This window comes from Aulonocara sp. 'chitande type north' Nkhata Bay, linkage group LG4, assembly GCF_057382095.1.
Source record: "Aulonocara sp. 'chitande type north' Nkhata Bay isolate Kocher_YH1m ecotype deep benthic linkage group LG4, A_spYH_male_GT1.1, whole genome shotgun sequence".
In the NCBI taxonomy this organism is placed as follows: Eukaryota; Metazoa; Chordata; class Actinopteri; order Cichliformes; family Cichlidae; genus Aulonocara; species Aulonocara sp. 'chitande type north' Nkhata Bay.
Genome location: NC_141347.1, coordinates 20825795 through 20852351, shown reverse-complemented (window position 1 = coordinate 20852351; position 26557 = coordinate 20825795). Strand labels below are relative to the sequence as shown.

Below are 26557 nucleotides of genomic sequence, written 5' to 3'. Positions count from 1 at the left end.
TCATGGATGTTTGATGTTCTGAAGTCATTTTGCTTGACAAACCATCTCTAAAAAGGTCAGATTTCAATGAGTATCATGAAGTGTTTTATTATCAAAGAGCACATTGTGATTAATGATTCTTTAATATATACAGTACAAAAATGCAAAGTCAAACTTTTATATTTCCACCGTTCCCTCTTTGACTATCGCTTGAGCCAGATTCCTGGCCAGAGCGAGTCTCAGGAGCTCCACTTTGGTCACCTCTACGTCTTCCTCCTGCAACGACAAAAACACTCAAATAAAAAGATGAAGCAATCTAGTAAGACTTCCAGAGTGACATCTGCCTACATGTCATCTTAAAATTAAAACAGTGGTGATAGCAGCACCAAATATTAAACATGCGGTTAGAAGCAGCTATTAGAGAGCTTTTAGTCTGATTGTGTGGAAGGGAATAAGGCCATGTGAGGACATGCATACCTGCATAGGCCTGTCTGTGCTGGATGCAGTAATGTTCAGGGAGGAGGTGAGCTCCTCTAAACAGAACATCAGCTCATAGGTTTGATCTGCTGTGAAGATCACCTGAGAAGAAGAAATCACTGTTGTTGTAGGGCAGCAACAACTGATTCAGACGTACAACTCTGGTTACACCATAATTAGGACATCAAAGTTTATGTTGTTCAGTTTAAATCCGCACCAGTTTGGGGGACACTGCAGTTTATTGTGGTGGTATCATGCAGACTGCAGTAGAAAATATCTCGGTCGTACATTTCAGTATCAGATTTCTTTAGGGCTGCTCGATTATGGCAAAAATGATAATCACGATTATTTTCGCTGAAATTGAGATCTCGATTATTTGACGATATTTATTTAACCCTTTAAGACCTACTATAGAACCAAGTCCGCCAGAGCTTATATTATTTTTTTACATGTTGTAGTGCCATTTGTGGGAGCATTTCAAGTTGCTATACAACTGTTATAGCCCATATTTTAATAATATGTATGCATTAAGTCCATAGTAACTACATTAATTGCAAAAAAGTGCAATAAACTACAAAAAAATTGAAAATCGTTTTTGTTTTTTACATATATTTCTACTTGGAGAAATTTAAGAGGCTTATCCCTCAAAACTTTAAATACAAAAAAGTTGCAAAAAATAGTTTCCCACCACAGGAAATTTATTTTGAGTGTCTTCATAGTTTTATTTTGGAGATACACCAATTTTTATATACTAGAGGAAAAACGAAAAAGCAATCCTATGATGCAAATTTGCAAAGAAAACAGCATGTGCATCAAAATAAACTATTTCCAGCAGTGCAATTCGAGTTCTAAGCATCCCAGAAACTATTCAGAAAAGTATAGAGTCAAACATGACTTATAAAAACACCAGTATAAGCTTTTAAGGCCTACAAGTAAAAAACTACATTTTCCGCGAAAATGACGTCACTTCCGGTTTCGGGCAGGAAATGGCAGACATGCGATAGTTCGCGCTGACGTCTGTTTCACTGTGGGAAGTGTTACGAACAGCTGATCGGATCAGCAAAGGGTGTTTCTGGAATATTATGTTTTTGTTCCTGCAAGCGCTTTTTATGCAATTTTTGCAAAGCTATATGTGGAAGGAAACCGTGACCGAGGACAAGCTGATGGCATAAGATGTAAGTACAACTCCTCCGGTTTCATATGCAAAACAAATTATTGCGCTAGCTTACACGGTTCAGGTTCTACAGGGATTTAAAAATAGTTACACAAAACGGAGCGTGCTGCTCTGACCGGCTTTAAAGGGTTAACAATAACAATGTATTGAATAATGACTTTTAAAAATAATATAAAATAGTGTGCAACACCACTGAAGTTTTTTTTACTTCTCTTTTCAACCAACGGCAGTCACTCTCCTCTCCAAATAACTTCTGCTTAGCTTTCCGAGCTTCCCTCGGGTCCTCTTAATCAGCGGTCTCCAACCTTTTTTGCGCCACGGACGGTTTATGCCCGACAATATTTTCACGGACCGGCCTTTAAGGTGTCGCGGATAAATGAGGGAGGGGCTAATAATCGGCTCAGTCATTTTTAATGATCGTTGAAAGCCCAGATCGTAATCGTGATTAAAATTCGATTAATTGAGCAGCCCTAGATTTCTTGTAATTATCACACTAATTTTGTCCAAAACTGGACTTGTTGCTGGTGACTAACCTCTTTCTGCTCAAGCAGTGGCAGAGCATCGGTCAGCAGAGTCATCCAGAAGCTTTGTGGAGCAATCTTTGCAGTCATCAGGGAGAGGAGCAGCTTTGCCGCCTCCCTGAAACGCTTCTCTCCGTACAGCTTGTGGAACTCGCGGTACTTTCCTGAGAAAGAACATAAAGCAGAGTTTTCACACTCAGATGTGCTCAAATTATCCAGGAGGTTTTGTGCATGTTCCTCCTCAGTTCACAAACAGCAATAATCTATAGGAACGTATTTTATCTGTGTTTATCTCATATTTTTACTGATTTTTCAGTAGTAAAACGCACCATGGCATGCTGTTGCACTAAACAACAGGCTAGCTTTATTTAGACATCTGTGTGCACATTTATGTGTCTGAGACTCATGTGAACTGAAGCTGGTCTGACTGAATGTCCCGTCACTTCATGTGTTGACTGAACTTGTGAGAATGACGCAGTGGCTGAGTCACAAGTGGGGCGGTGCTACTAGTCCTCCAGTAACTGTGTATTCCCCGAGCATACCGAGAAAAGTCAGCCTGTCGCTGAGGAGCATCGCCGGGCCCAAGTTATCAATCAGGTCCAGATCAGAGAAGGTCCCTTTGGCACAGTAATCCTGTAGGAACCTAAAACACAAGTATACACATAAACACACCACAGAACCCATAACACAAACATTCAGAGGGCAGAAGGGTTGGTTGCTGTTTGATGGTATAGGAACATGTTCACAGTGGAAGCAGTACTAAACAGGAAGAGACCACACTTCCTGCTAAGGCCAATAGGGAGAGAGGGAGAGAGGGAGAGAGAGAGAGAGGGGGGGGGGGGGGGGGGGGGTGTGAAGTAACAGTATCTGGGATCTTTACAATTATAATGAAAGAAACTAACCTCTCTGAAATCAGGGTGGCAAATGCAGCATCTTTGGCTCTTATACTCCATGAGAGAGCAGAGCCCAGCCTATTGTTCCTCAGAGCCCGCATAGCCATGATCTTACAAATACTCCGTACTGCATAAACACACACACAAAAAAAAAATGTTTTAGGTCTCTCCTGCACTGGAAAAACAAAAACAGCCCCATCTTTGTTTCTAAGAGTTAAGAAGCAACATGTTACCTTGTTCTGACATTTGCCTCTGCTCACAAACCCTCAGCACCTTGAGAGCTTTACGCTCCGTCTCTAAAGGGACGCGCTCTATCTGAAGCTCCAGGTAGACACGACCAAACTCTGGACAGTGATCAAAGTAATCCACAGCCAACTGCCAAAGGCTAAACACAGAAAAACATGCTCAATCATGACAGTGATAACCTACACTTCAGCTTACCCTGTACTAGGTCAATTAGAGGAAATGATTGTTTAACTAGATTAACAGGATAAAAATAACTGTTCTGGGAGCCACGTTAGTCACACCCTGTGTAAATCTAAACAAAAGCAAATATATTATACATCATTACACTGAACCTTGGGATGAGCGTACCTGTGATGAGTGAAGAGACCAGAAGCATATTCTAGAAGGAGAAACTCTCTCAAGTTGGAGCCAAAGCTAAACACACACACACACACACACACACACACACACACACACACACACACGGTTTGGTAAATATTGGCTAATGAAGTGTACAACCAAATTAAAAGGTAAACAAGTTCAAAAACAGACAATCGGCATCCTTACTGGAGATTATGAGACTGCAGGAGTTTGCAATGATCCAACAAATCTGTCAAATGGGCCACGAACCACCAGTTGTTGAGAGCAATGCTAAAAGGAAACAATTAAGGTAGTTTATGAACCACCCCACATTCGTATGCTGCATGTAACACACACACACACATATGGCAGGATGCAAAAAAAAAAAAAAAAAAAAAAAAAAAAGTTGTCTTACCTGCACTCCTTGATGACTTGATGGATGTCAAACTCAAAGGCAGCAAGTAAGATGTTGTCCAGGGGCTCTGGGACGCTCCTCGAGTCCAGAAACATCGTCATGCACGACTGCAGTGCGCACACATACAAACAAGATACACAAACAATAAATCAGGGGCTGCTGTACATTTTTTACAATCAAATTTCAAACTGTAAATCATAGAGCCACATGAACTGGTTGAAATTTGCGACAGACGATGTAACACGCAAATATTTTAAAAAAAAATTATTCTACCACAGTATTTACAGGATATCTGACAAGGTTTTTAAAAAAAATGCAATACTTTTTAAGACTAAACCAGCAGTGATTCTAAAATGCTGAATGATGTGAGAATATGGTATACCTGAGCATAATAATGCAACTCTGTGAGTTTCACTGTGGGGTGGCAGAAGAGAAGTCTCGTGACCAGAAAGTGATACCAGGTACCCAGCAGCTCCTTGTGATCCAGCAAAGTGTCTTCATCTCCCAGAAGGATCTAAGGTGAAATGGGGTGGGGACATTTAAAAAAAAAAAAAAAAATAGCCTAACTGTTGCTGGATGTTTGCACTGACCCTTCAATAATGAACTTCCTCACTCACCTTGCAGATGAGCTCCAGATGTCGGTTGCTGGCGAACGAGTTGTCCTGCAGGCAGCGGTCCACCTCCTCGTGCCAGTGCCTCCACTTTACATCAAACTCTGTGAGCGTCTGAGTGCCACCAGGCTGAGGGAACATTACAGAAAATTCAGAGGTGTGAGTCAGCACGGGTCGGCTCATGCGCTCATCTTGTGTTTAGGCTGCGTTAGAGAAATCGCTGCACTGAATGAACACAAACATGTTGTACTTAATCCCTTTACTGTCTGAATGATGTATGTGAAAGCAACAGAAACTTTAGCAAAGAAGTTTTGAACAGATTTGTAGATTTTCATTTCACCACCAGCAAAATAAAGAGGCTTAAATTCATTTTAGTCCACAGCAGCACATTTGATGTTTGATACACTTTAACTTATAGGAGACCATTTATTATCATTTTATATCATCATACTGTGTATTTGCAGCCTAGAGATAATTTCCTCTAATGTCACATCCACAGCCCATTAAGAAAACATCAAGAACCTGTGTGATTAATTTCTGATTGTAAAATTAACAGTGCACACTTTCACAATAATCCCATTTAGAAGCATGATTAAAATAATTTCAGCTATCGTTCAAAGGAAATAAACCACTGCATTTTTATCTTACATTGTAGAAGGGCATCTTGCTGAGCAAGGTATCCATCTGCTTGTACATGCTCCTGGCAGCAGGCTGTAGGTTGGCCTGTTTCACCAGCATCTGTCTGACTTCTTCCAACCTGCCCTGCAGCACATAACTCACCACCTGAGCACACACACACACGGCCATGTGATCACTCACATCTCTCCAGAGAATTCATATCAGACAAAACACAGATGAAGAAGCAAATGCAGAACACCAACAGTGCACATGTCACTTTAAAGATGTAACTGTGCGCACATGCTGCACCTACCACGTCCCAATAGTCGCGGTGCTCGGCAGGGCTCTCACTTTGGAGCACCTCCCTGGCCTTCTCGTCCACGTCAGCCTTATGTAACCTTACCCAGTCCAGCAGGTGGAGCAACAGGGAGCCCGCTGAAAATACAGACACACCCATGTTGCACATACATTTGTTTGGGTGTTTCTCCAACCCCAAAATCCAGTCATAAGATGCAGATTCTAACCTGGAGCAGCATCGATGAACAGCACTTCACACAGATTCCAGATCAGTTCTATGGCCAAAAGAATGGACACCTTTAACAAAAAGCAGATCAGGGTCAGGATAGTGCCACTAAACAATGTAATGAAATGTATATCCGAGTAAAAAACTGAATGTGGATTCTTCCTCACTAACTGAGCATTAACGTCCCCTTTTAAATACAGGCTGTTTGATTGTGGTCATAAAACCCACAGAGATGTGACATGCTACTCAATTAAATCATACATGCTCTGTATGTGAACTAGTCCAGGGAAAGTTATTGCCACACAAACATTAGTACTTACCTGATTTCCACACTGCGTGGCCAACTCTGTATTTTTGGTAGAAACTGCAAAAAAGAAAAGTTCTTTTCTGAGTAATCACACACCTTTCCTGTGTTTTTATTGTATAAACAAGACTATAAAATAGAAATCTGAAAAAACTGCCAAAACTTTTATGGTTACATCAACTCAAAATTTTTGCCAAAAGAAGCATATTTTCAAAAGTATTACCTGCAACTTGCTGAAGTTCCTCCATACAAGCACGGATCACGGATCGATAATTTTTGCTGATACTAACAAATCTAAGGAGTAAGGCAGAGGTAAAATTGTAAAACATACAATGTGGGTGCTGCTTTGTGTGACTTTTGCAACTATTGTTATGCCACTGATATGCAATCCAACAATTTGAACAAACAGAGGTGGGATTGCATCACGCGCCCTTACTGGGGTTTTTTACTCTTGCTAGGGAGGTCCTCTCTAATTGTCTGCAGGCCAACGAAGATGTGGTGAGACTCGTTAAAAAGCTTGCGTAAAATGGGGGAATATATGTCCTCATCTTTCCTGATCTCATGGATGAACGAGCAACCTGATCCTGAAGCACCTGAAACAAAGGCAGGAGGTGAAAGAACAACAGCAATATTATAGTTATTGTCATTGCACATATGCAACAAAATTTAAATGTCTGAAAAAGACGGCTCAAAATATGTTTACTGAAAACATATATTTGCACATCTCTAAAAGTAACCATAAAAAAATATAGTAAAACACATCATACAGTGCTATGGAAAATAATCCCCCCCCCTTCCTGATTGCTTATTTTTGTCTATTTATCTGATCATGTCACACTTACATGATCAGATAAATAGATAAATTTTAATACTAGACAAAGACAATGCTGTTTTTAAATGATTTCATTTATTAGGAAGGAAAAAAAAGGTTATCCAAACCTAATTGTCCCAGGGCTAAGCATGTTTTTAATCCCGTTACCTCTTGTGTAAATCTAACATAGCATTTCATAAAAGAACATCATATAAGCAGTCATACATGGTGGTGGTAATGTGATGGTGTGGAGCTGCTAGGTGAAACCATGAATTCTAATCACTCTATGATGATTCGAAACACACAACCTTAATTTATATTTTATTCCTTCCTAGTTAAATTTACCCTTTTTAATTTTTCATATTTATTTCCTATCTTATTCATAGCCTTTCCTTTTTTTGTTTTCTTTAGGTCACGAGCAGTTGTCCAAGCATTTCACTACATATCGTACTGTGTATGACTGTGTACGTGACAAATAAAATTTGAATTTGAATTTGAACAAGGAGGTCCACCTCTGAATGTCTCACAAAAACCCAAATGTAAGGTTTTGGAGTGCAATTCTAGACTTAAATCCAATTGTGATGAATTGGAAAAACCTTAAACAAGTCGTTCACACTTGAAAACCCTACAATGTGGCTGAATTAAATAAAGTCTGCCAAGATGAGTGGGTCACAGCGATGTAAAAGACTTGCTGCCAGTTATCACAAACGCTTGATTGCATTACTTGCTGCCAACGGTGGCACAGCCAGTTATTAAGTTTGGGGGGCAATTATCTTTTTTAAAAAACAAACAAACAAAAGCACAGGGCCAGATAGCGCTGAATACATTTTTTCTGTTAATAAATGCAACCGTCATTTAAAAATTGCCTTTTATATTTAATCTGGTCATCTTTGTTCATCAAAAATCCAAATGTTTTTGATAATATGAAACATTAAAGTGTGACAAACACACAAAAATTAAGACAGCATTTTACAGGCATTCACTAAACCATTCATTCTCTTAAAAAGAAAAAGAGATAGAGGAAAACTGGGAAAGTATACATGGTGCCTTGTACTAATTTTGAAGCATACCTGATGCTTTGTATCGTGTCTCATATACAAGAATATCACCAGGACCCCATGCAAATCCCATGTGCTTTCCATCACTGATTGCAGGGATATTCTGCGATTAAAAAAAATAAAAAATACAAACACTGTTACTACACTGAAAATAATGTGAATAACATGACGAGGGTTAAAATTAAATGATTCCGTTTCATATTTAATTCTAATATTATGTGAGAAGGTTGAGTGGGACATGGTCTAGCTATATTACTAACTCAAACTGTAATTAATGCTGCTAGTAATTCTAACTCATCTTCTTATAATCTTGCCACTTTTACACTTGTGACATGGCTGAGTGTGTGCCCCTTAACATTTCTTGACAACGTACAATATAAATATTCAAACGGGTCGTTGAAATAGGTGTTTGCGAAAGTTAGCCTGTTAGCAAAGCCATTTAGTGGCAATAAGGAATTAAAAACACTAAGCTACAATGGCTACTTACAGTAATAGTGGGCTCAACGTCTACCTCCTCCATATGTGAACAATATCATCGACACAGAAAAGACAACAATGGGAACTTTTTTGGCTATAAACACGCCATGAACTGCAAATGTGGACCGGTACTGCTTACGCGCCTCGCTCTTTCAGTCGAAAGTACCTGCTGCGCATGCGTTAAGATGTCACCGAAAGGGGTGCCCGTCTACCTGCCTGTTTTTCCGTCGGCTGAGCTTGACTCGGGATTTTGGATTTATCGCGACAAATGCAGATAACACAGCTTATCACTAACCTTATAACTGCCTGCCCGGACTCACCTACGAAAGGTCATTACCAGCATTAAGAAGCTGGGTTTGTCTTTTGCTATCCACGAACATGCTACCCCCACTAATGTCTCCACTTGAATCTGTGAAGAATCAGTGCAGCTTTGCCCTGTACTCTTACAGTTTGAGTTCGTAAAGGCCACCATTGGTTCAGTACACCTACACATCACCATCAGGCAAAACAAAAAAACAAGATGGCCACTGGTATTTAAAGGGTTAAAACGAAAAAGGAAATGGAAAAGTGCACATATCGCTCTCCCCATGCAGTGAGGATCATGTGTGGTGATGCTGACTGAACTATGCTGCACCCATGCGAGGTCAGCAGGGCGATAAGGAGCATTTAATGAGATAACCGCTTTTCTAAACCTAAAAACAAAAGGGAAAACATCGCTGTGCGCGTGCACGTGCATCTGCCTGCCTCTTTAACGCGCATTGTGACTCTCCCGCCCTTGCCCAGACTGCGCTTTCAACCTCGTGACTACTCGCTGTCCACTCAACGCTCGTTCAGGTGGACGCGCACGGGCGCGTGGCCGCGCACGTTCAGTTGCAATAGACTAAACGGGCACGTGTACGTGCGCGTACTCGTGTTCTTTGTGTGGCAGTGTAGAGAAGCGCCAAAAGAGTGACCATGGCTGATGAAAAACCAAAGGTGAGTGTCTTCACAGTGGATTGAAATGCCAGTTTACTCCGCTTGATTTTTTTTGACACATGCGTGTGTAAAAATACGGTCATTTCCGCATGTTCCGCTGTGCCTTTTTGCAAAGTTACAAGCTGAAATTCAACTACTAGCTGTACCTACTTTGATAGACCGGAAGGTTTGTGAACGCGCATCCAATGGCGCGCGGACCTCTTTCTGCTTGATAACACACAGCCAACCAGCTGGTGTCATCCCCACTGCATGCCTCATTTCGCCTGTGTGTGTGTGTGTGTGTGTGTTTTTTTGCGTGCTTCCATGTGTGAATGGCTTGTGCCACTGTGGGAGAGTGTACCGGTGAAAATCTGTTGGTGCCACTGAAACTCTATGAATCATCACTGTGGTGATCTCGGTCTGCAGGCGAAGCGAAAAGGGGGGACTTAAGATTTAAATTTTGTTTAAATCTGAGAAATAGTTTGTATACAGTATTGTGCAAAAGTCTTGAGCCATCCCTCAGTACTCTCTGTTTTGCCTACTCAGTGGTTATAAGCAAGTTTTCCAGGTCTTTCGTGTTTTTGTCTATTTAGAAAACACATTTCTTTAACTGACTTTTTTATGCCACAAAAGGCTTAAATTGTATTTTTGCACCAACAAAGTGATTCCCAAAGAGAGACCTAGCATATCTCAGGACTGTGTGCAGTGTGTCCTTAAATTTTAGGAAATTGGACAAGTGGAGGACAAAAAAGATTATAGACTTTAAGATGAACAGATGATCAGCATCTGAAATTCATGCCCATAAGAAATGGGAAAAATTCGGCAAAGACCTGACACAGGACCTGAGGCATGCACCTGGACGTTCAGATGATCCATGTACTGTCCTCTGAAGCCTCATCAGAAATGGCTGTCAAGAAGCCATTTTCAAGGAAGAGGAACATGAGGAGAAAAAGCTGAGGTATCAAAATTAGACAAGAACTGGAGTGATGAGTTGAGATTTATAATTTTTTGGGTTTAAATTATCTATATGTACAGAGGAAGTCAAGAGAGCGATACAGCAGTGAGTGTCTACATCCATCTGTCAAACACAGTGGAGGCTCTGTCATGGTTTCGGTCTGCATTTCAGCCAATGGTGTTGGGGATCTTGTCACAGCTGATGGAAACACAGAAAAGTACCGATTTTGATCCATCGTGTAATATCATCTGGCAAGCATCTGATTGGCAAAAGGCTCATTTTCGAGCACAGTAAGTGCTTTTACTACACTGCCAGTGCAGTAAAAGCACACCTTGGATTAAAAAAAACCAAAAAAAAACAGTGGGACACAATGTCAGTGATGGATTGGTCTCCCCAGAACCTGGACCTCACCATTATTGAAATAGTGTTGCATCATGTTGAAGGAGATAAGACCAAAAAGCAGTCAACATCCAAAGACGAGCTTTGAATGTCCTTCAAGAACCTTGGAGAACTGCTCAGACTACTTAAAGAAATTACAAGAAGGCTCTCCTTGGAGAGTTCAGGCTGTGTTGGAACAATAAAGTCTGGTCATATCAAACATTAATTTTCAAGCTCATACTGTATTCTCAAGTATGTTTGCATGTTTCAATAAATTGCTGCAACTATTTGCCATTATCCTAACAAAATCTAAGAAATGAGTGGTGGTTCAACACTTTTGCACAGCACTGTATATCTAAACAATTTCAAAATATGCAAATTCGCAAAAGTCCTGGGAATTTTACACCTTTGGGCTCATCAACCTTCCTTTTATGGATGCTGACATATCTTTCTGGCAGTTACACATTGCGAAAGTGAAGTCAAACTCATAGCAGTGCTGCTTTTGTGCTGCTCAGTCTTTTCCTACTCTGTTTTGGCGATAATGACACGGCTGGGTTGATACTGACATTTGCCTGCTTTTTTCCTCCCAAAGAAAATTGATCAAGAATCAATAAAGAATTAGCACAACTGATAATGTCATGGATATTAATAAGCTCTTGCCAATATCCTTCCCTAGCCACCTGGTGAGCTGTTTAAGTCTGAATTCATTATTTCATCACGCTACTGCAAAATTAAAAGGCCACCGGAGGCACTAAAGGGACTGAAATTACGCATGTAATAATAACAGAAAATACCGTGCAGAGCTTTCCCCCTGCAAACCTGTAACTACTGTGTTGTTCTGGTTAGTCAAAGTCATTTCTTTTGTTCCTTCACTGTGTTTCTATCTGTGCTTCTATCCCTCAGGAATCAGTGAAGACAGAAAACAATGAACACATAAACCTGAAGGTAGCGGGTCAGGATGGATCTGTAGTGCAGTTCAAGATCAAAAGACACACACCGCTCATCAAACTCATGAAGGCCTACTGCGAGAGACAGGTGATTATGGCCCTGAGGCATTACACTAACACTGATCATTTCCTGAGTGGGCATAGATCTTTATAAGCAGAGTGTAGCTACAGTTAAATAGACTTCTTGTTATTTTCTGTTCTCACCACATGAGGGGAACTCGACTTTAAGTATTATTTCCCCAGAAATATCTGTCGAGTGTTCCTCTGTACACCTCTGCTGCTAATCATATATACACTTGATGTAATTGATAGTTAGCTGTTGGATTGTATTCTAAATAACATGTTTAGATGTTATTAACAATAATCCTGCTTTCTTTTAATTGACCTTTTCCCTGCATCGCTGCACACCATTTACAAAAAGACACGGGTGTATAAAATTACATCTACTGGGAGAGTTGCCTACCCTCTGTGGAGCAAGGCTTGCAAGTGCTTACAGGTTATGCTGTTTTAACATCATAAGGAAATCATTACTGGAGTTACTTAATGTTTTAGAGGCCAGACTTTGAAGTTTGCACACAGTTGATCGTGTTTTACAACCGAATAGGATACAATTAAACCATTTACTTTCAATTCTTTGACACTTTTCACACATGCATGTAATGACTGCAGATTATATGTTTGTATTCTAGATGCCAAAACAAGCAGTTATGCCAGGGCATCTTAAAAATCCCATTTACCATAAAATATATGCAGGCATTTTAAAAAGGTTTTCATAGGACTCTGTGCGATCCTCTGGAAAACTAAGTACACCTTTACTACTTCAATAGGGATCAAGGGGACAAGTAGCAGCCAGGTGTTACTAATCAACTTGTATTTGATTAACTGATTATCAGCGCGTGTGAGCACCTCTATACAAGCAGAAATTTGTAGGTTGTAGATCTGGAGTATTCAGCTGTGTGGTAACACAATGCCACAATCCCAGAAGTGGATCTACAGGCAAGTTCAGGTCAAGGTCAAACCTTGCAGTCCTGAGAGAAATAGCAAAATGACCCAAGAGCCTCAGTTAGGATGTTAAATGTTAGAAAAAGACTGAACAAGTGTGACTTGTTTGGAAGGGTTACCAGGTTCTAAAAAGAACAACGCAGCACAGCTTCAATTTGCAAAGTTGCTTCTGCACAAACAACAACACATGTAGAACAATGTCCTTTGGACAGAGGAGAGCAAAGAAGAGGTTTTTGGCCGTAATGAACAGAGACGTTTGGTGAGAACCGAACACAGCATATCGGTACAAACACCTCATACCAACTATTAAGCACGGAGGTGGAGGGGTCATGATTTGGGTTTGTTTTTAAGCCACAGAGCCACAGGCCGTTTGTCTGACAGCTAAAGCTTGGCCAAAATTAAATCCCGCAACAGGACAGTGATCCCAAGCACGTCAGCAACTGTACAACAGAATGACTGAAAAAGAAAAGACTCAAGGTGTTGCAATGACCCACTCAAAGTCCAGACCTCAGCCTGGTTTAAATGCTGTGGCAGGATAAACAAATGCTTGCAAGCCTCAGTCACCTGGTAAATACTGATAAAAGTTATACAGAATATGATTTAGTTGGTTCTACAAGCTTGAATCATGGGGTGTTCTTATTAGTTAAATCGAATATTCCACTTGTTTGTAGAAATTTACTGTTAGGCCAAATGTATGTGTGTTGGACAGAGAACATACTTAGCTGTCCTCGAGTCTCAAATACTTTAATCACATTTAACAGACACATCACGTGCTAAACGATCCGTCCATCCATCCATCAGACAGTAACTCATCACGGCTGTTGTTTCACTTTTCCTTGAAAAAGTTTCCGTTGCAGTTCTTCTCTTCCTCCTCAAATGCAGTTAGGGTCTACAGCTTTAATGCAAATACCTACTTGATAGCATAGCTTTAACGTTTTACGTGGTTCTTGCATCCTTTAAATGAACCTCCCTTATCGTCATCTGTGATTTCACAGTAATCGCAGAAGACATCTAATCTTTTCCTCCTGCTGTTATGGATTAGCTCAGATTTTAAGCTGTTCTCTGCCAAGCTACTTGCTGTAATGGAATGCAGGAATTTTGACTTTTGTATGAATTAGCACTGCACTGAGCATCACTCTGGTTCTCTATTAATTGCAGCTGTGTTTGCATTGCTACAAAAGCAATTCCCAAGGTTTTCTAAAAGAGCTGTGCACAAAAGTAAAAGAAATATGTAATAGAACACGAGGTCTGAGATCCTTTTTATTTGAAAGTCAAATAAGGGTTCAACTCTGTGGAAGAATGGAAACCCAATCACGGTGTTATCTGTTCCTTGGACTCCCATCGGGGTAAAAGAGATGTTTGTCATACAGCTCTTTTTTTCTAAAGTACAGCCAGAACCAGATGGTTATCATTATTTCTTCATTTCTGCTTCACAGCAAGACATGTTTTTTTTTCTATGTCTCTCAAACCTCAGCTGCCTTATCTGTAGCATGAGTATATTATTGTCTGCATTTTTATTTTGTACACGTTAGCCTATACAGAGCTTCACATGAGATTAACAACAAGATTTTACACGTTTCTCTTTTCAGGGACTGTCAATGAGGCAAATCAGGTTCAGATTTGACGGGCAGCCAATAAACGAGACAGACACACCAGCACAGGTGAGGCCGTGTCAATAAGTTAAACATACTTCATGCACTTCCCATGATGATATTGTGTGTGTGTATGTATGTATGTATGTATGTATATATATATATATATATATATATATATGTATGTGTATATATATATATTTATTTATATATATTTATTTATTTATATTTATTTATTTATATTTCTTCATACATTCTTATATAGTTCTATACTGTGTATTGTGTATTTTGTTGTAGTTATTTTATTTTCAACTTTAATTTATATATTTTATCTTATTCTTTCCCAGTTAAATTTACCCTTCATTCTAATTTGTGTTGTACAGTTATTTCATTTTTTATATTTTATATTCTTATATTTTATTCCTTCCTAGTTAAATTTACACTTTTTAATTTTTCATATTTATTTCCTATCTTATTCATAGCCCTTTCCTTTTTTTTTTCTTTAGGTCACGAGCAGTTGTCTAAGCATTTCACTGCATATCGTACTGTGTATGACTGTGTACGTGACAAATAAAAATTTGAATTTGAAATTTGAATGATTAGTGCTTGTGATAACAGTATTTCTTAATAACTGGGCATTAAGGGGTTCTCCAGGCTGAAAGATGTTCGTTCAAAGTCACAGTGCTGCCGTGAGGAGCCTCGGGTTGTCACAACAAGCTAATTTTAAGTTGTTTTTGAATATGTCGCTGTGCAGATGCCAGTTGTATTCACTGCAGTTTGTGGCTGGAGTAACCACAACTTGCATGTTATTGCAGTGCCATCCAACCTTGTCCACAGTGCAGCCTTCAAAGCCAAATACAGTGTGTCATTTTATTGTCACAGTGGTGCTATTTTGTGTATGCAAATGGGAAGTTTTTCATTTGTACAGGGCATACTGTCACCCTCTAGGTCAACAAATTAGCATCCTCCTTTTCCTCTTTGCAGTACAGATATTTTCCCTCATATCACTTTTTGCATAAATTACTCAAACGTTATGAAATTCATGGGCTTATATGTTTTTGTTTTTTTTTTGTTTTTTTCCCCCTTAACAGTTGGAAATGGAAGATGAAGATACGATCGATGTGTTTCAACAACAGACGGGCGGACGGATTTAATCGGCCACGTGCATCACCACTTTCTTCCTGGACACCACCAACTTTCCTGGCCTCTGAGGCACACAGCGCCTGCTTCTTCGCAGCTCGTCTCAACAGAATTCCACGCAGAAGAAGTTTCCCGTTTCTCTGCTACACATAACTGCTGTATATTTTCATTCGCGCCCCTTTTACTTTTCTGTCTTTGTACATAAGCCACATCCACGTCACCCTGAGTTCAGATTTTGTTTTTCCATGCTGTATTGTGATAAGTGTTAAGGACTTCCCTTCCAGACTGTTAGGACTGGTGATAGAGTGAGCATTAAGTAAAACTGACTTTATTGATCAAAATCTGCTCAGCTGATCTTGGTCGGTGGCCAGCAAATCTGTTCTTAAAGTGTACAATTTTTGGAACTGGCTGTCACTTAGTGAACCATATGCCAAGTATGGGGATCACGGGATATGCTGACATTTGGGTTCTGTCATATTCACAAAACATATTTGATTTTTTACATTTTTTAAAAATAGTACTGGATGTGTAGAGGAATGTTCTGAGAAATCGTTTTTGCTAGGCCACTTCAAATTTTGGGAAGCCCTAAGAGATGTTCCAGCAAAATAAACATCTGTATTGTCTATTAAGATGCTTGTTGAAATAAAGCTATTGTCTTTTTCCAAACTTTCATCATATTTTTCTATTATTTAACAATATAATTGTGTGTGTGTGTTCTGCATGTTTGTTGCACTTAAATGTTTCAAATCATTCAGATTTTTTAAAAATTATTTCTTTCATTATGAGAACAAAGTTATCCAAACCTTTACTGCCCTGTGTGAAGAAGTAATTGACCCCTACACCTAATAAACGGTTGAGCCACCAGTGACGACAAGAACTGCAATCAAATGTTTGCATAAAGTAGCGATCGACTTTGACTAGCCCACACCAAAACCTTCATTTTGTGTTTTTAAGCTATTCAGAGGAGGACTTGCTGGTGCGTTTACATTGTCCAAAACAAAACGAGTTTCATGGCACAAACTGATGGTTTTGCAGGATTTTCTGGTAGAGCAGATTTTTTTTCATAAGGATTTTTATTCATCTTTAGGCATGAAAAAAAAAGTTTTTTGAACTTCATTTTTTAAACATGTACTTTTCAAAGAGTTTGTTACACGTCCACTTAGGTGGACAACAGGTTTTGACTTATGAGTTTGGTATGGAGTGACACATCAGTGCGCAATGAGGTGGTTTATGTGCAAACATACCATCAACACTGACAAAAATACAAGAAAACAGCCTTTGAATACCTGTTCACTGTGGTGACCACTATGCGTGAAAGGGTTAAAGCAGCAAAGCAGCCACCATTGTTGGTAGATGTTATTTTAAAAAACAAAAAACAAAAACGTGTTAGTTTTATCTTCAAAAACCTCCATCAGTCCAGAGGATATGTTCTCAAATCTTGAGATGTTTTTGGCAAATGTGAGAGGAGCCTTTGTGGCTTGGAAGTTAAGAAAGAAGTTTTAAAGTATACCAATTTTCTAACTTTATTCTTTAAAATAATTTTGCAGATTGCCGCAATCAGCGCTATTAAATGAAAACGGGGGGGAAAGAGCCCTCGGGGTTGTGGTCTTTTCTGTCCGATCCCTCACAGGAACCCGAGACCTGCCACCAACAAGATATCCGACTGCTAAAGTTCTGTCCAATGAGAGGCGAGTTCTGTACCGTTCTGTCCAATCACAACGTGTCTAATACTGGTGGGTTGGGTCTGGTGGGCTGGCACCGCAGAACCAGCGGATCTGTTCTTCGTTATGTTTTTCAGTGTCGGGTGGAGTCTACATCCCGTCGCATCCCTGCGGGCAAGGAGGAGGATTTATCCCCCCCACCATTACTTTTTTAATTGACTGTTTCTTACTGCCAGACATCGAAATACTCCAAAAAAGATGACGACGACAACCACCTTTCAAGGAGTGGAGCCTGGTGCTAAAAGTAGTTCCAGGTAAAAAGGAGCCGAAAGCCTTTTCACGGAGGAACAAAAGAAGTAGGATGCGGGCAAAGCCTCTCAGCTAGCAAACGCCTCTTTTATTCGTTTTTGCTCAAAGACAGCTTGCTACAGAATATCACAGGCTGTGTTAGCCCGGTGGTGGTTGGCGAGGGATTTTTCTGGATTTAGCTAAACTGTCACATAATCTAGCTAATTAAGATAATCTTATTGGGTGTCTGATGCACCATACCCTTTAGCTACACGAAGTTAGTGAGGTTAGCATGCCTGGGTTTCGGAAACAAACTGCTCGACAGGATCTTTTCCACATTTCTGTTTAAGGAGAAGTGGACAAAGCTGCCTAAGCCTAACGTCAGCTCCCCGCTGGCTGCTCTAGACTGCGAAATAACTTTTTTTAATAGTTCAAGTCACCACTTTTTTTCTTTCTTTCCTTCTATGGAAGGAAAGATCTGTGAGTGTGCTGCTCTTGGAGTTAACGTCTTGTTAACTTGTTCTATTTTGTTGCATTTTATCTAACAAAACAAAAAGAAAGAAAGAAAAGAAACGATAGAGTCCATTTGATTGCTTACAGGAAAGGTCCCAGACTAGACCGCGGTCTGCTTATGTCATCATCTCTTGAATTTTGGTTCAAGGAAGTTTTAGGGAAACTCATTAAGCGGGGTCGCGAGCCTGATGCCCGGTTTTACACTCAGTTTAAGAGTCATCCTCCAAGCATGCGCTGAGTCTTTTCCTGTAAGTGATGATATGTCGGCTTCGTGCATTCCTCCCTTTTTTCCTTTTTCTCTTTTTTCTTACAGGGAAGAGTGCAAACCTTAAAATTATGGCCGCCTTTATAACGAGGCATGATTTCAGGGCGTGCTAGAGATTTTTATACTGCCACTGTTAGCCCTTGCTGAGTCTGAGTGAGCATGTCAAATGTCGGTCAGTCCGCATGCTGCTTTCGGATGATGCAGGGGGCTTGGGTGGGGGCTCTGAGCTAGCTAAGCCTGTAAATCTTTCCTTAGCTCTTCTGCCTTTTCCCCCTTAAAGCCCCCTTTAGCGAGCTGCTGGTCATTTCTGCTTCTGGACGACCAAGTAGATCAGTAGAGCAGCAGCTTGAATTAGGCTAAAATCAAAGGCCTCCTATCCTGCCTTATCAGACATGCCATCTTTGGCTCTGGACCTTAGCAGTATCCTACCCAGCTTCACCTGTCTTAAAGTGGCCTAAGGCTTCCAAACATGACTGCCATTTCACTCATGTTATTTGCAGGTTCATTCTAGGGTGGGGTCTGCTGCCAGCCAGCTCAAAGCTTTCCCCCACCGTCGCAATCTGTGTGTGTATGTGGAAAGCATGAGCTCATCCTCTCTGGCCGGGAGGTGAAGTCTGGTTTAGGCATTATATGTTGTCACAGCCAAGAATTAAATGTGCAAATTCACGTTGTTGCATATTGGGCTGTGTGAGATGTTTTTTTTTTTTCCCCCTCGTCTTGGTTGCTTTCTTTGTAGCTGTGCTTCAAGAGCAGAGTTGTTTTGTTTTTTTTTACTCCCATCTGCCTGCCTGGCCCTCGGACAGCTGCTCGGTGTGTCAGCTGGTGACTTTAGGGGGCTCCAGGAGAGGAGAGTTTGATGGTGGAAAGAAAAGAAGAAAAAAAAGAGGGAGGGGTCCAGCAGTGGCTCTGCAAGCACCTCGGTGTCTGTCGTCCACCCCAGCTGCCCTTGAGCACAGCGAGGAGAAAAAGGGTTTCCCTACTCGCTGTTGAATTCCTTTTGTTTGGTTCATGGTGGAAGAAAGTCTGTGGAAAGTAGGCTTTGTTTGTCATCTGTGTATCTGGATCCTGGCTTTCTGTGCTGTTCTAGAACAGTCCCAATATTACATGACCTATATTTAGCGTAAACCTCAGACCTTTCACTTCCATTGTGCGATTGTGACCAAAATAAACGTCAGATTTGATGAATAAATGCGATAATTGTGTAATTATTCCCCCTAGAAGCAGACACAAGCCCTCATATGTCACTGCAAAGGAATCTGCGCTGAAGAGAGGCAGCAGCTAGCCAGCTAACTCTGTGATTATATGCGACTGGAGTCAGCTGCAGGGCAGAGATTGGGACTGTCTGTCTGACAGGCTGACAGCCGGGGCTTAGAGAGTGGGGGGGACCTTGCTGGTATCTCATGTTTTTTTGTTTTTTTTTTCCTTTCTTTCTTGTGTGGTATGTTTATAAAAGATTTAGGGTGGAGTAGAGAGAAGGTTGCATGTAGCTTGGGGCTACCTCATGTTTTATTTCACTATTGATTTTATCTTCTTTTTTCTTTTTTTTTCCTATTTTTGCGCTGTGCATCTGATCAGTGGTGTGTGACGTGAAGGCCTTGTGTTGCAGTTTGAAGCGAGAGGTTATGGAGCGGCGGGGGGAGGGAGATAGGAGCATGGTAGACGGGGTGTCATTCCAGCTGACGTCAAAATTGTCATTTTGTTGCTTCTAAGGGTACTACGACCGCCGGGTGGGGACTCCAGCTTCTCCTTTGGCACAGATGACAACACAACGCCCCAGCGCAAGAACAAGATGGCCTCCAGCATCTTTGCAGAACCTGATGACCCTCACGCTCATCGGAGGAACAATCCACCTAGTAATTCACTCTAACATTTATTTCTTGATTGATGGAATTTCCATGTGACTGTATCAGAGCTGAAATCAAGGTTTACAGGTTTGATTTACACGAAACTGTGGTTTTACATCAGGGAGCTTGTATAAACACACACGAAGAGCAAGTTCTATCTTGCAAAAGCAGACAGATCTACCAGAAGCCTTAAGTAAGCAAAAAAAACCAAAAAACCCCACACACCATGGAAGTAATTGTTCTAACTTAAGCTAGGAACAGATAGAGATCCCAAATTTTTCCGTTTGGGTTGTCAGAAAGAGCATCCCACAAGAGTAATAGCACAGAAAAAGAGAAAAATCCCCAGAGTACTACGTAAGGGTAATTCAAAGTGAGGGTTTGTTAAATGGGGCTGAGGATCAGTCCTCTATGGAAAGAAATGCGTCAGTTAAAAATGTGTCAGTGGGTGAAATTAGCGGCCCTCTGCAGCCACAGAGGACATCTTATTTTGAGTGTGCAAGAAGACGCAGAAAAATGCAGCCGGGGCCACGAGACCTGTGAGTGGCACTGTGAGTAGTAGAGGAAGTAGGTGAAATATTAATGTGGCCTGACAGTGCCAGGCAAGGTTTGGATCTTTTATTATGGATTGGCTTCACTGATTGTAATTAAAGATGGTCCAGTTAGTCAGTGATTTAATACATTGCATAAAGGGGGAAAAAATTCGAGCTCTGTGGCATTTCTGCAGATTTGCTTTTTAGCTCAGGGCCTCACAAGCCTGAGATCACATGTTTTCACACTGGGCACTTTGTGGAAAACTGTTTACATGGCGTATCAGATTTTCTGGGTGAGTGTGGACGATGAAGAATTTGGCCTAAAATCGTTACATCAGCCTCTGACCTCTGCAGCCAGCAGCTGCTTACAGCAAAGCCTTTTCCTGCTTGCATTGTTTCACTCTGGGTCAAGTTGAGGAGAGCCTACCACAGCTGTCCCACTTTAACGGATGCAACTGGATGAGGAGGATATAAAGTTCTGCTTGAATGACCAAGGTTAATAACAATCTAAAGCCTTATAAGCATTGTGCGATCTATTATGTGGCCTGTGTTTGAACCCATGCTGCAGATGAACGGGTTTCATTGTTTGCTTTGGCGTGCAGCCCTGTGTACATTTTTTTTGTTTTTTTTGTTTTGTTAAGATCAAATACACCTTTTCATGTCTCAACCATCAAGAGCCACTTTGTAAAGTATTTTTTGCCTTTGGGCAATTTATAAGTTTAGCTATGATAGCACAGTCTCAAACGACCTTAGAAACATTTGACAAAATAAGAGCACAGAAAACAAGCATGGATTAGCTGCTATAAGCGTTACTTTAAACAAGAGATGGTGGCGCCACAGTTTTCAGAAAACAAAATAAATGGAGCGCTGTCCTCATGGCTAAAACTAGGAGGTGGGAGGGCGGTGGGGGTTTTCCCAAGGTAGTCCTTTAATGCCTGAATCTGATTCCTCACTTTCATGGTGTGTCTTTTTACTAAGTGGCAAATGTAAGAAAAAAAATTAAACTTGTTTTTTTTTTTTTTTTAAATGTAACTTATTTTTGTTTTAACTATACTTTGATGGTTTTCTTTTAAAGATTTGTCTTGTATTCTGTTTTACTGACATAGAAGCAGGTTGTTGTTCAGCCAGGATGTTCCCTAGGATTTTAAAGGGGACCTATTTTTCTAACATTCAGCAATATTCATTATTCTAATTCTTATTATTATTGGGGTTATACAAGAGAAATGATCATTATTTAACTTGTATTGGGGTTCGTTGAAGCCTCTGGGGTCATCCACTGTCTGAAAGTTCTGTTAGTTCCTTCCTCGTTTCCTTTAAGCTGCCTTTGTTCTGATTGGTTGGAACTTACAAATGGCAGGTGAGGCTTCTTGGCCCACAGCCAGAGCCATGTGTCTGAGATGACCATATTAGGTATGTTGGCTTTCTTTGAAGTCATAAAGAGCCAAGAGTTGAAGAAAAAAAAACAAAAAACTACTGACCTCATTATGGTCATGTTTATGTGAGAAAATAAGAAAATGTATGGCAAGTAAAATTTAATTTAAGGTTTAAAGATACCAAAGCTGTGGGTATGTGCAAGTAACCTCAGCTTCTGACCACATGAGTGCTTACATGAAATAAGAGGGGGAAAACGAAACTACCATCAGCCGCATGATTGCTGTTGCTGTCTCAAAGCTCAGTAGGCTCAGCGTTATAATATATTTATGCCATAGACCCAGGAGATCTATAAGGTTAAGTAGAAGCCTATAGCAATGACAACATAATGCATCTCTCTGGTCCATCAATCTACTTAAATCCTCTTCCGTTTCATATTTCTTGATTGTCCAGAGAATTTATCAGACTCCTTAATGTGGAGCCGGTAATGAAGACGCGCTTGTTGAGTGCTGAATCACTTCACTCTATTAACAACAATGGCCACTCCTCTTCTTCTTTGCTTTCCGTTGTTCTCCTCATGACAAAGACGGTCTGTCCCCTCCCTGGCCCTCGGGGTTTATAGCTGTTACCTTATGTGGCTTGAGCTAGCACAGCCTGCCTCCCCACAGTGGGCCAACACAGGATTTTTAAAGCTCTTTCTGCTAAAGGAGAGTGCAGGCGCTGCAGGGTTTTGTGAGTTTTGGCATTCAGGTTGTCTGCCTGGAAGCGTTCCACTTCGTTTCTGGGTCTGTTGCAGACGCTCAAACGGATTTAGTGATGTTTCCTGTTTAGTTCCCAATGATTTTTTTTTCTTGTCTTGTGTTATTTGAGCCTCTAATCAAGCTGATGTTTTATCAGTGAATCTGAGAAAATGAGTATTGTGATGAGCATGGTAGATTGGTGGGGCTAGAGAGATTTGGGTCTGGGGTGGCTTTGTCACTAATTGGATTAGTGTCCATATGGTATGACTGTGCTGCTCTGGAGCCTTACTCATGTTTTGCCATTTGGGTTTCCTGTTAAGCTTCAGTGTAATCTTCTGACCAAAAAAGAGGAGCGAAAAAACCCCAAACAATTAAAGGGCCATGAGTGTTAGAGTGTTAGCTTATTTTCTAAATAGTTTGAAAGCATATTTTTCTTGTCTGTCCCTTATCTGCCTAGGCGGGGCGCCTACAGGAACCCTGTGCGGCGAGCCGTCGGCCCCGCTGAGGCGAGTACAGCAGCCTCTCCTCTTCCCCAAGAACCCTGAGCCGGAGCTGACCACCATCCACAACTCTGGGGCCGCCTTGGTCTGGAATCAGAGACGAGAGGTACCAGCCGTTCACCCTTTCAAGACTTTGTTTCCAAAACAGAGCCGCAGCCAAGTACCAGGCTGAAAAAAACACTGTCATAGATTAACTTTAATTCTAAACAGTTCAGTGGAAAAAGTCATTGGGGGGAAAGATGAGTTCACAACTGCTGCCAAGAGAGTTTTGTTAAGTCTGTGACAGAGAACAACGAAGCACGGCATCCCAGAGAGCGAGAGATGAGAGCCGCGAATCATTCGCTTCACTTTATCTAAAAAGTCACAAGATCTGCTCTCATTCTTTATTCATTTTTGTAACTTTATTTCTTTCAAGCTGTTTTTATGTGTAATTAACAGAAATGGTAAGATTGCATTAACTCGATCAGTGTAACTTGGGTCCAAAAAACCAGTTTCCAGTGGTTAGGACTGGCATTGAGCCAGCTTGTCCCCAGCGCGCTGCCGAGCTGTTCATACATTGGTGGAAACCCTGGTGTTTATCGTCTGTTTGAAACAGACCCAGGATATGTTGTTGGGTAGATATCCTCCACTGACATTTGTAATCCCTTTTAATGTGTGAATGAGGCGGCCCTCGTTTTGTCGACATGGGTAGAATCCAAATAAAGACAGGCAGAGAAAACACAACGGCCGACTCCACCTGCCAACCTAGAAACATATCACTAGGGTCAAAAATCACAGCAGTGCTGTCATTAATCATTCGCAATTACAAGTGCTTGCACAAAAGTTCCTGTATATGCAACTGCCTTGTGGATGTTCAGTATTATTTTCCTGGCAGCATTCCTTTTCTTTTTTGGGTTTGTGGTTGTATATAAAACGCTTCTTCTCAAACGAAGAAACGTTAGCAGAGGAGCCAGGTCGGGGAGAGATGTGACATTCCTGTCTTGTGTTTTCATTGCAGGTTGAGAACGGCCAAGAACAAGGAAATGATGGTAAGTGTCTTGAGCACTTGGGTGTTTTTATAAAAAGGCTTTCAGGTTTCTGTCACAGTCTGACTATGTCTAAACAGAACTGCATGACTTGGTCGTGAGAAGCTCCTCGGTATAGCTCTAGAACAGATCCGTTAATTTCACTCTCCCCTCTGCAAAGATCAGATTATGGCGACTGATCTGGTCTGGTATGCTGCTGCTGGCATACAGTTTTGTTTTGTTTTTGTTTTTTTTAAGCATGGAGTACACATGTTCTCCCTTTCTGAGTCAACACAACGTGGGCTCTTTGATGTGGTTTTTCCTTGTCATGATGGTATGTCGGTGTGTAGTCGAGCAGCTGTTGTTTGATAGCAAGCTCCACTGAGTATGAAAAGCTTTTTATTAACCTCCAGGTGCATGTTTGCAGCAGAATTCCTGGCTCCACAGCTAATGGGAAGGTTCGACCGCATACCATAATGAAAATTAAATCAAAGCTCACTTTCTGCACGGCCTTTGAATGACTGGAATGCACGTGCGTTTGTGTGTGCGCACTTTGAAGTGTGTTGTGTATAAATATTCGCAATTACATGCCATCAAAAACTTTTCAAGCACTTAAGCCAGTTCATTACTGCCCTCTAAGTTAGTTTCTTCTCCCAGCAGACGAGCCAGTAGTGCACATTTTTGATAAGACAAGGGCGAACAGAGATTAAATATATCAGCTTCTGATCGACATTCAGCACACCTAATGTCTTTGATGTTGTCCCGAGTTAACGCTACAGGCCCTCCACACTGAGGGTTCAAACAGAGCACATTCAGCAGTTGAGTGTGTATTATACCTCTAAAAAAAAAAAAGATTTCAAAATGTTCCAAAAAGGAACATGTTGCCCTCATTTCTAAGATTTAAATGAAAGGTCTCCATGCAATGTGCTAATGTTTTTGCACCAATTCAGGCGGTAATGGATAAAAAGACGGCGATGCTTTAATGCTGTGATTTTACTCATTTAAAGAGGGCTGCCCTCAACTACTCCGCTGAGCCCACAGAGCTGAAGTGTGGAGACTGTTTTTAGCCAGAATTTGCATAAAACCAGCTTTAACCCTTTCCATCTCAGCAGTGTTCAGTGCTGATAGATCCAGCTAGCTGATAAGCTTGCTCTGGCTCCAACCAGGAGGATCATATTTATGTGTTTGCATAATTGCTTAAGTGCAATACTTAAAAGAAGCGACACAGTTTGAAATCTTAGCCAACATTAAAAGTAAAAGGACAGAAGAATTATGTTTCTGCAGTGAATCTAGTTCAAGCCATTGGCAGCAGTTATACCTGTGCCTGTGTCATCACCAGTGTGTAGTTATGTTTCTTTGCACATTTCATGTCTGCAGTGTAGATTTAACACAGATGTATGAATTCATTATTATCCTTATTATTTTTATTGTTACCATTTTGCCTGCTTTGTCAAATTTTGATAGATGTCGATTTCCTGTCATAGGGCCCAGTTTTTCCAGTGATAGAAGGATGGGTTTTGTTTGTTTGCTTTTGTTGGGTTTGGTTTTTTTTTGTTTGTTTGTTTGTTTGTTTGTTTTTCAGTCATCCAAAATAATCATTTACTACTGGAGAGTCCCCTCACTCGTATATTAGTGGGGTCACCTTGAGCCAGTTATTGCTCCATAGTCTGTCTAAGATTGCTGACAGTAGTCCATATTTTGCTCTGGAGAGCCGCTGTGAGCTTGAGGTCCACTCCAAACTGCAACATCTGGAAAAACTGCAGAACAAAATAAGAGCCACATCACCCATTGTTGTGGTCTGCACAATAACACATTATCCCCCCTCTTTTTTTTGCTGTAGAGTATCCTGAAGATGTGCAAGATCAGCAAGAGGAGCAAGATCAGCAGCAGAAGGAGGTGCCACAGCCCTCCGACCCGTCGGGAGGTGCCAGCGCTGCTTCAGGCGGCCGAAGAAACCCCCCTGGTGGCAAGTCCAGCCTCATCCTGGGTTGAGACCAGTCAGTTTGTTTTTCTTTGGGTTTTTTTGTTTTGGTTTTTTTGATGACAAATACCCCCAACCACCATTCTCTTCCTCCTCATCAACATCTCTGCTTCTCCCCCCCTCCTCCAACACCACCACCTTCTCCACCTCCTTCACATGCACTCATGCCGTCACGTCCATGGACCCCCGTGTCCTCTCCCTCCACCTGCAAACCTTTTGTTTTGATCCTTTTTTCTATTAAAAAAGAAAACTGTTGACAAAAGCACTTTATGTATCTCCCCTTTCCATTTCAGCCCATCCTGTAGCGCATTTCGCCTGCTGGGAAAGGCATGACGTTTAGCTTGTCCCTCATTCTCTCCCCTGGTGTAAATGGTAAAAAAAAGATTAAAAAAAAAAAGATTTGATGCGTGGATTTCTAAATACAATAAAGATTCATATTAATTTGC

At 41.0% G+C, this 26557-nt stretch overlaps 3 protein-coding genes across 3 annotated transcripts; 2 read left to right on the top strand and 1 right to left on the bottom strand.

The window, feature by feature from the left end:
- Positions 1-61: 61 nt before the first annotated feature.
- nup85 (nucleoporin 85) lies at positions 62-8622 on the bottom strand. Its single transcript, XM_086289058.1, has 19 exons — positions 8457-8622; positions 7982-8072; positions 6537-6693; positions 6324-6394; positions 6117-6160; positions 5798-5867; positions 5587-5708; positions 5304-5438; positions 4662-4784; positions 4427-4558; positions 4045-4151; positions 3837-3920; positions 3639-3704; positions 3278-3429; positions 3054-3171; positions 2694-2794; positions 2164-2315; positions 457-558; positions 62-255 (listed from the first exon to the last, which is right to left on the bottom strand). The coding sequence occupies exons 1-19, from the start codon at positions 8487-8489 to the stop codon at positions 157-159; spliced, it is 1959 nt and encodes a 652-aa protein (XP_086145184.1). The 5' UTR covers positions 8490-8622; the 3' UTR covers positions 62-156.
- Positions 8623-9095: 473 nt separating this feature from the next.
- Positions 9096-16080, top strand: LOC147332475 (small ubiquitin-related modifier 2). The gene is made up of 4 exons (XM_086289067.1): positions 9096-9421; positions 11637-11768; positions 14272-14343; positions 15366-16080. The coding sequence occupies exons 1-4, from the start codon at positions 9401-9403 to the stop codon at positions 15426-15428; spliced, it is 288 nt and encodes a 95-aa protein (XP_086145193.1). The 5' UTR covers positions 9096-9400; the 3' UTR covers positions 15429-16080.
- A 1098-nt stretch (positions 16081-17178) lies between these two features.
- Positions 17179-26557, top strand: LOC147332474 (jupiter microtubule associated homolog 1-like). Its single transcript, XM_086289052.1, has 5 exons — positions 17179-17389; positions 19852-19994; positions 23084-23232; positions 24124-24154; positions 25971-26557. The coding sequence occupies exons 1-5, from the start codon at positions 17334-17336 to the stop codon at positions 26120-26122; spliced, it is 531 nt and encodes a 176-aa protein (XP_086145178.1). The 5' UTR covers positions 17179-17333; the 3' UTR covers positions 26123-26557.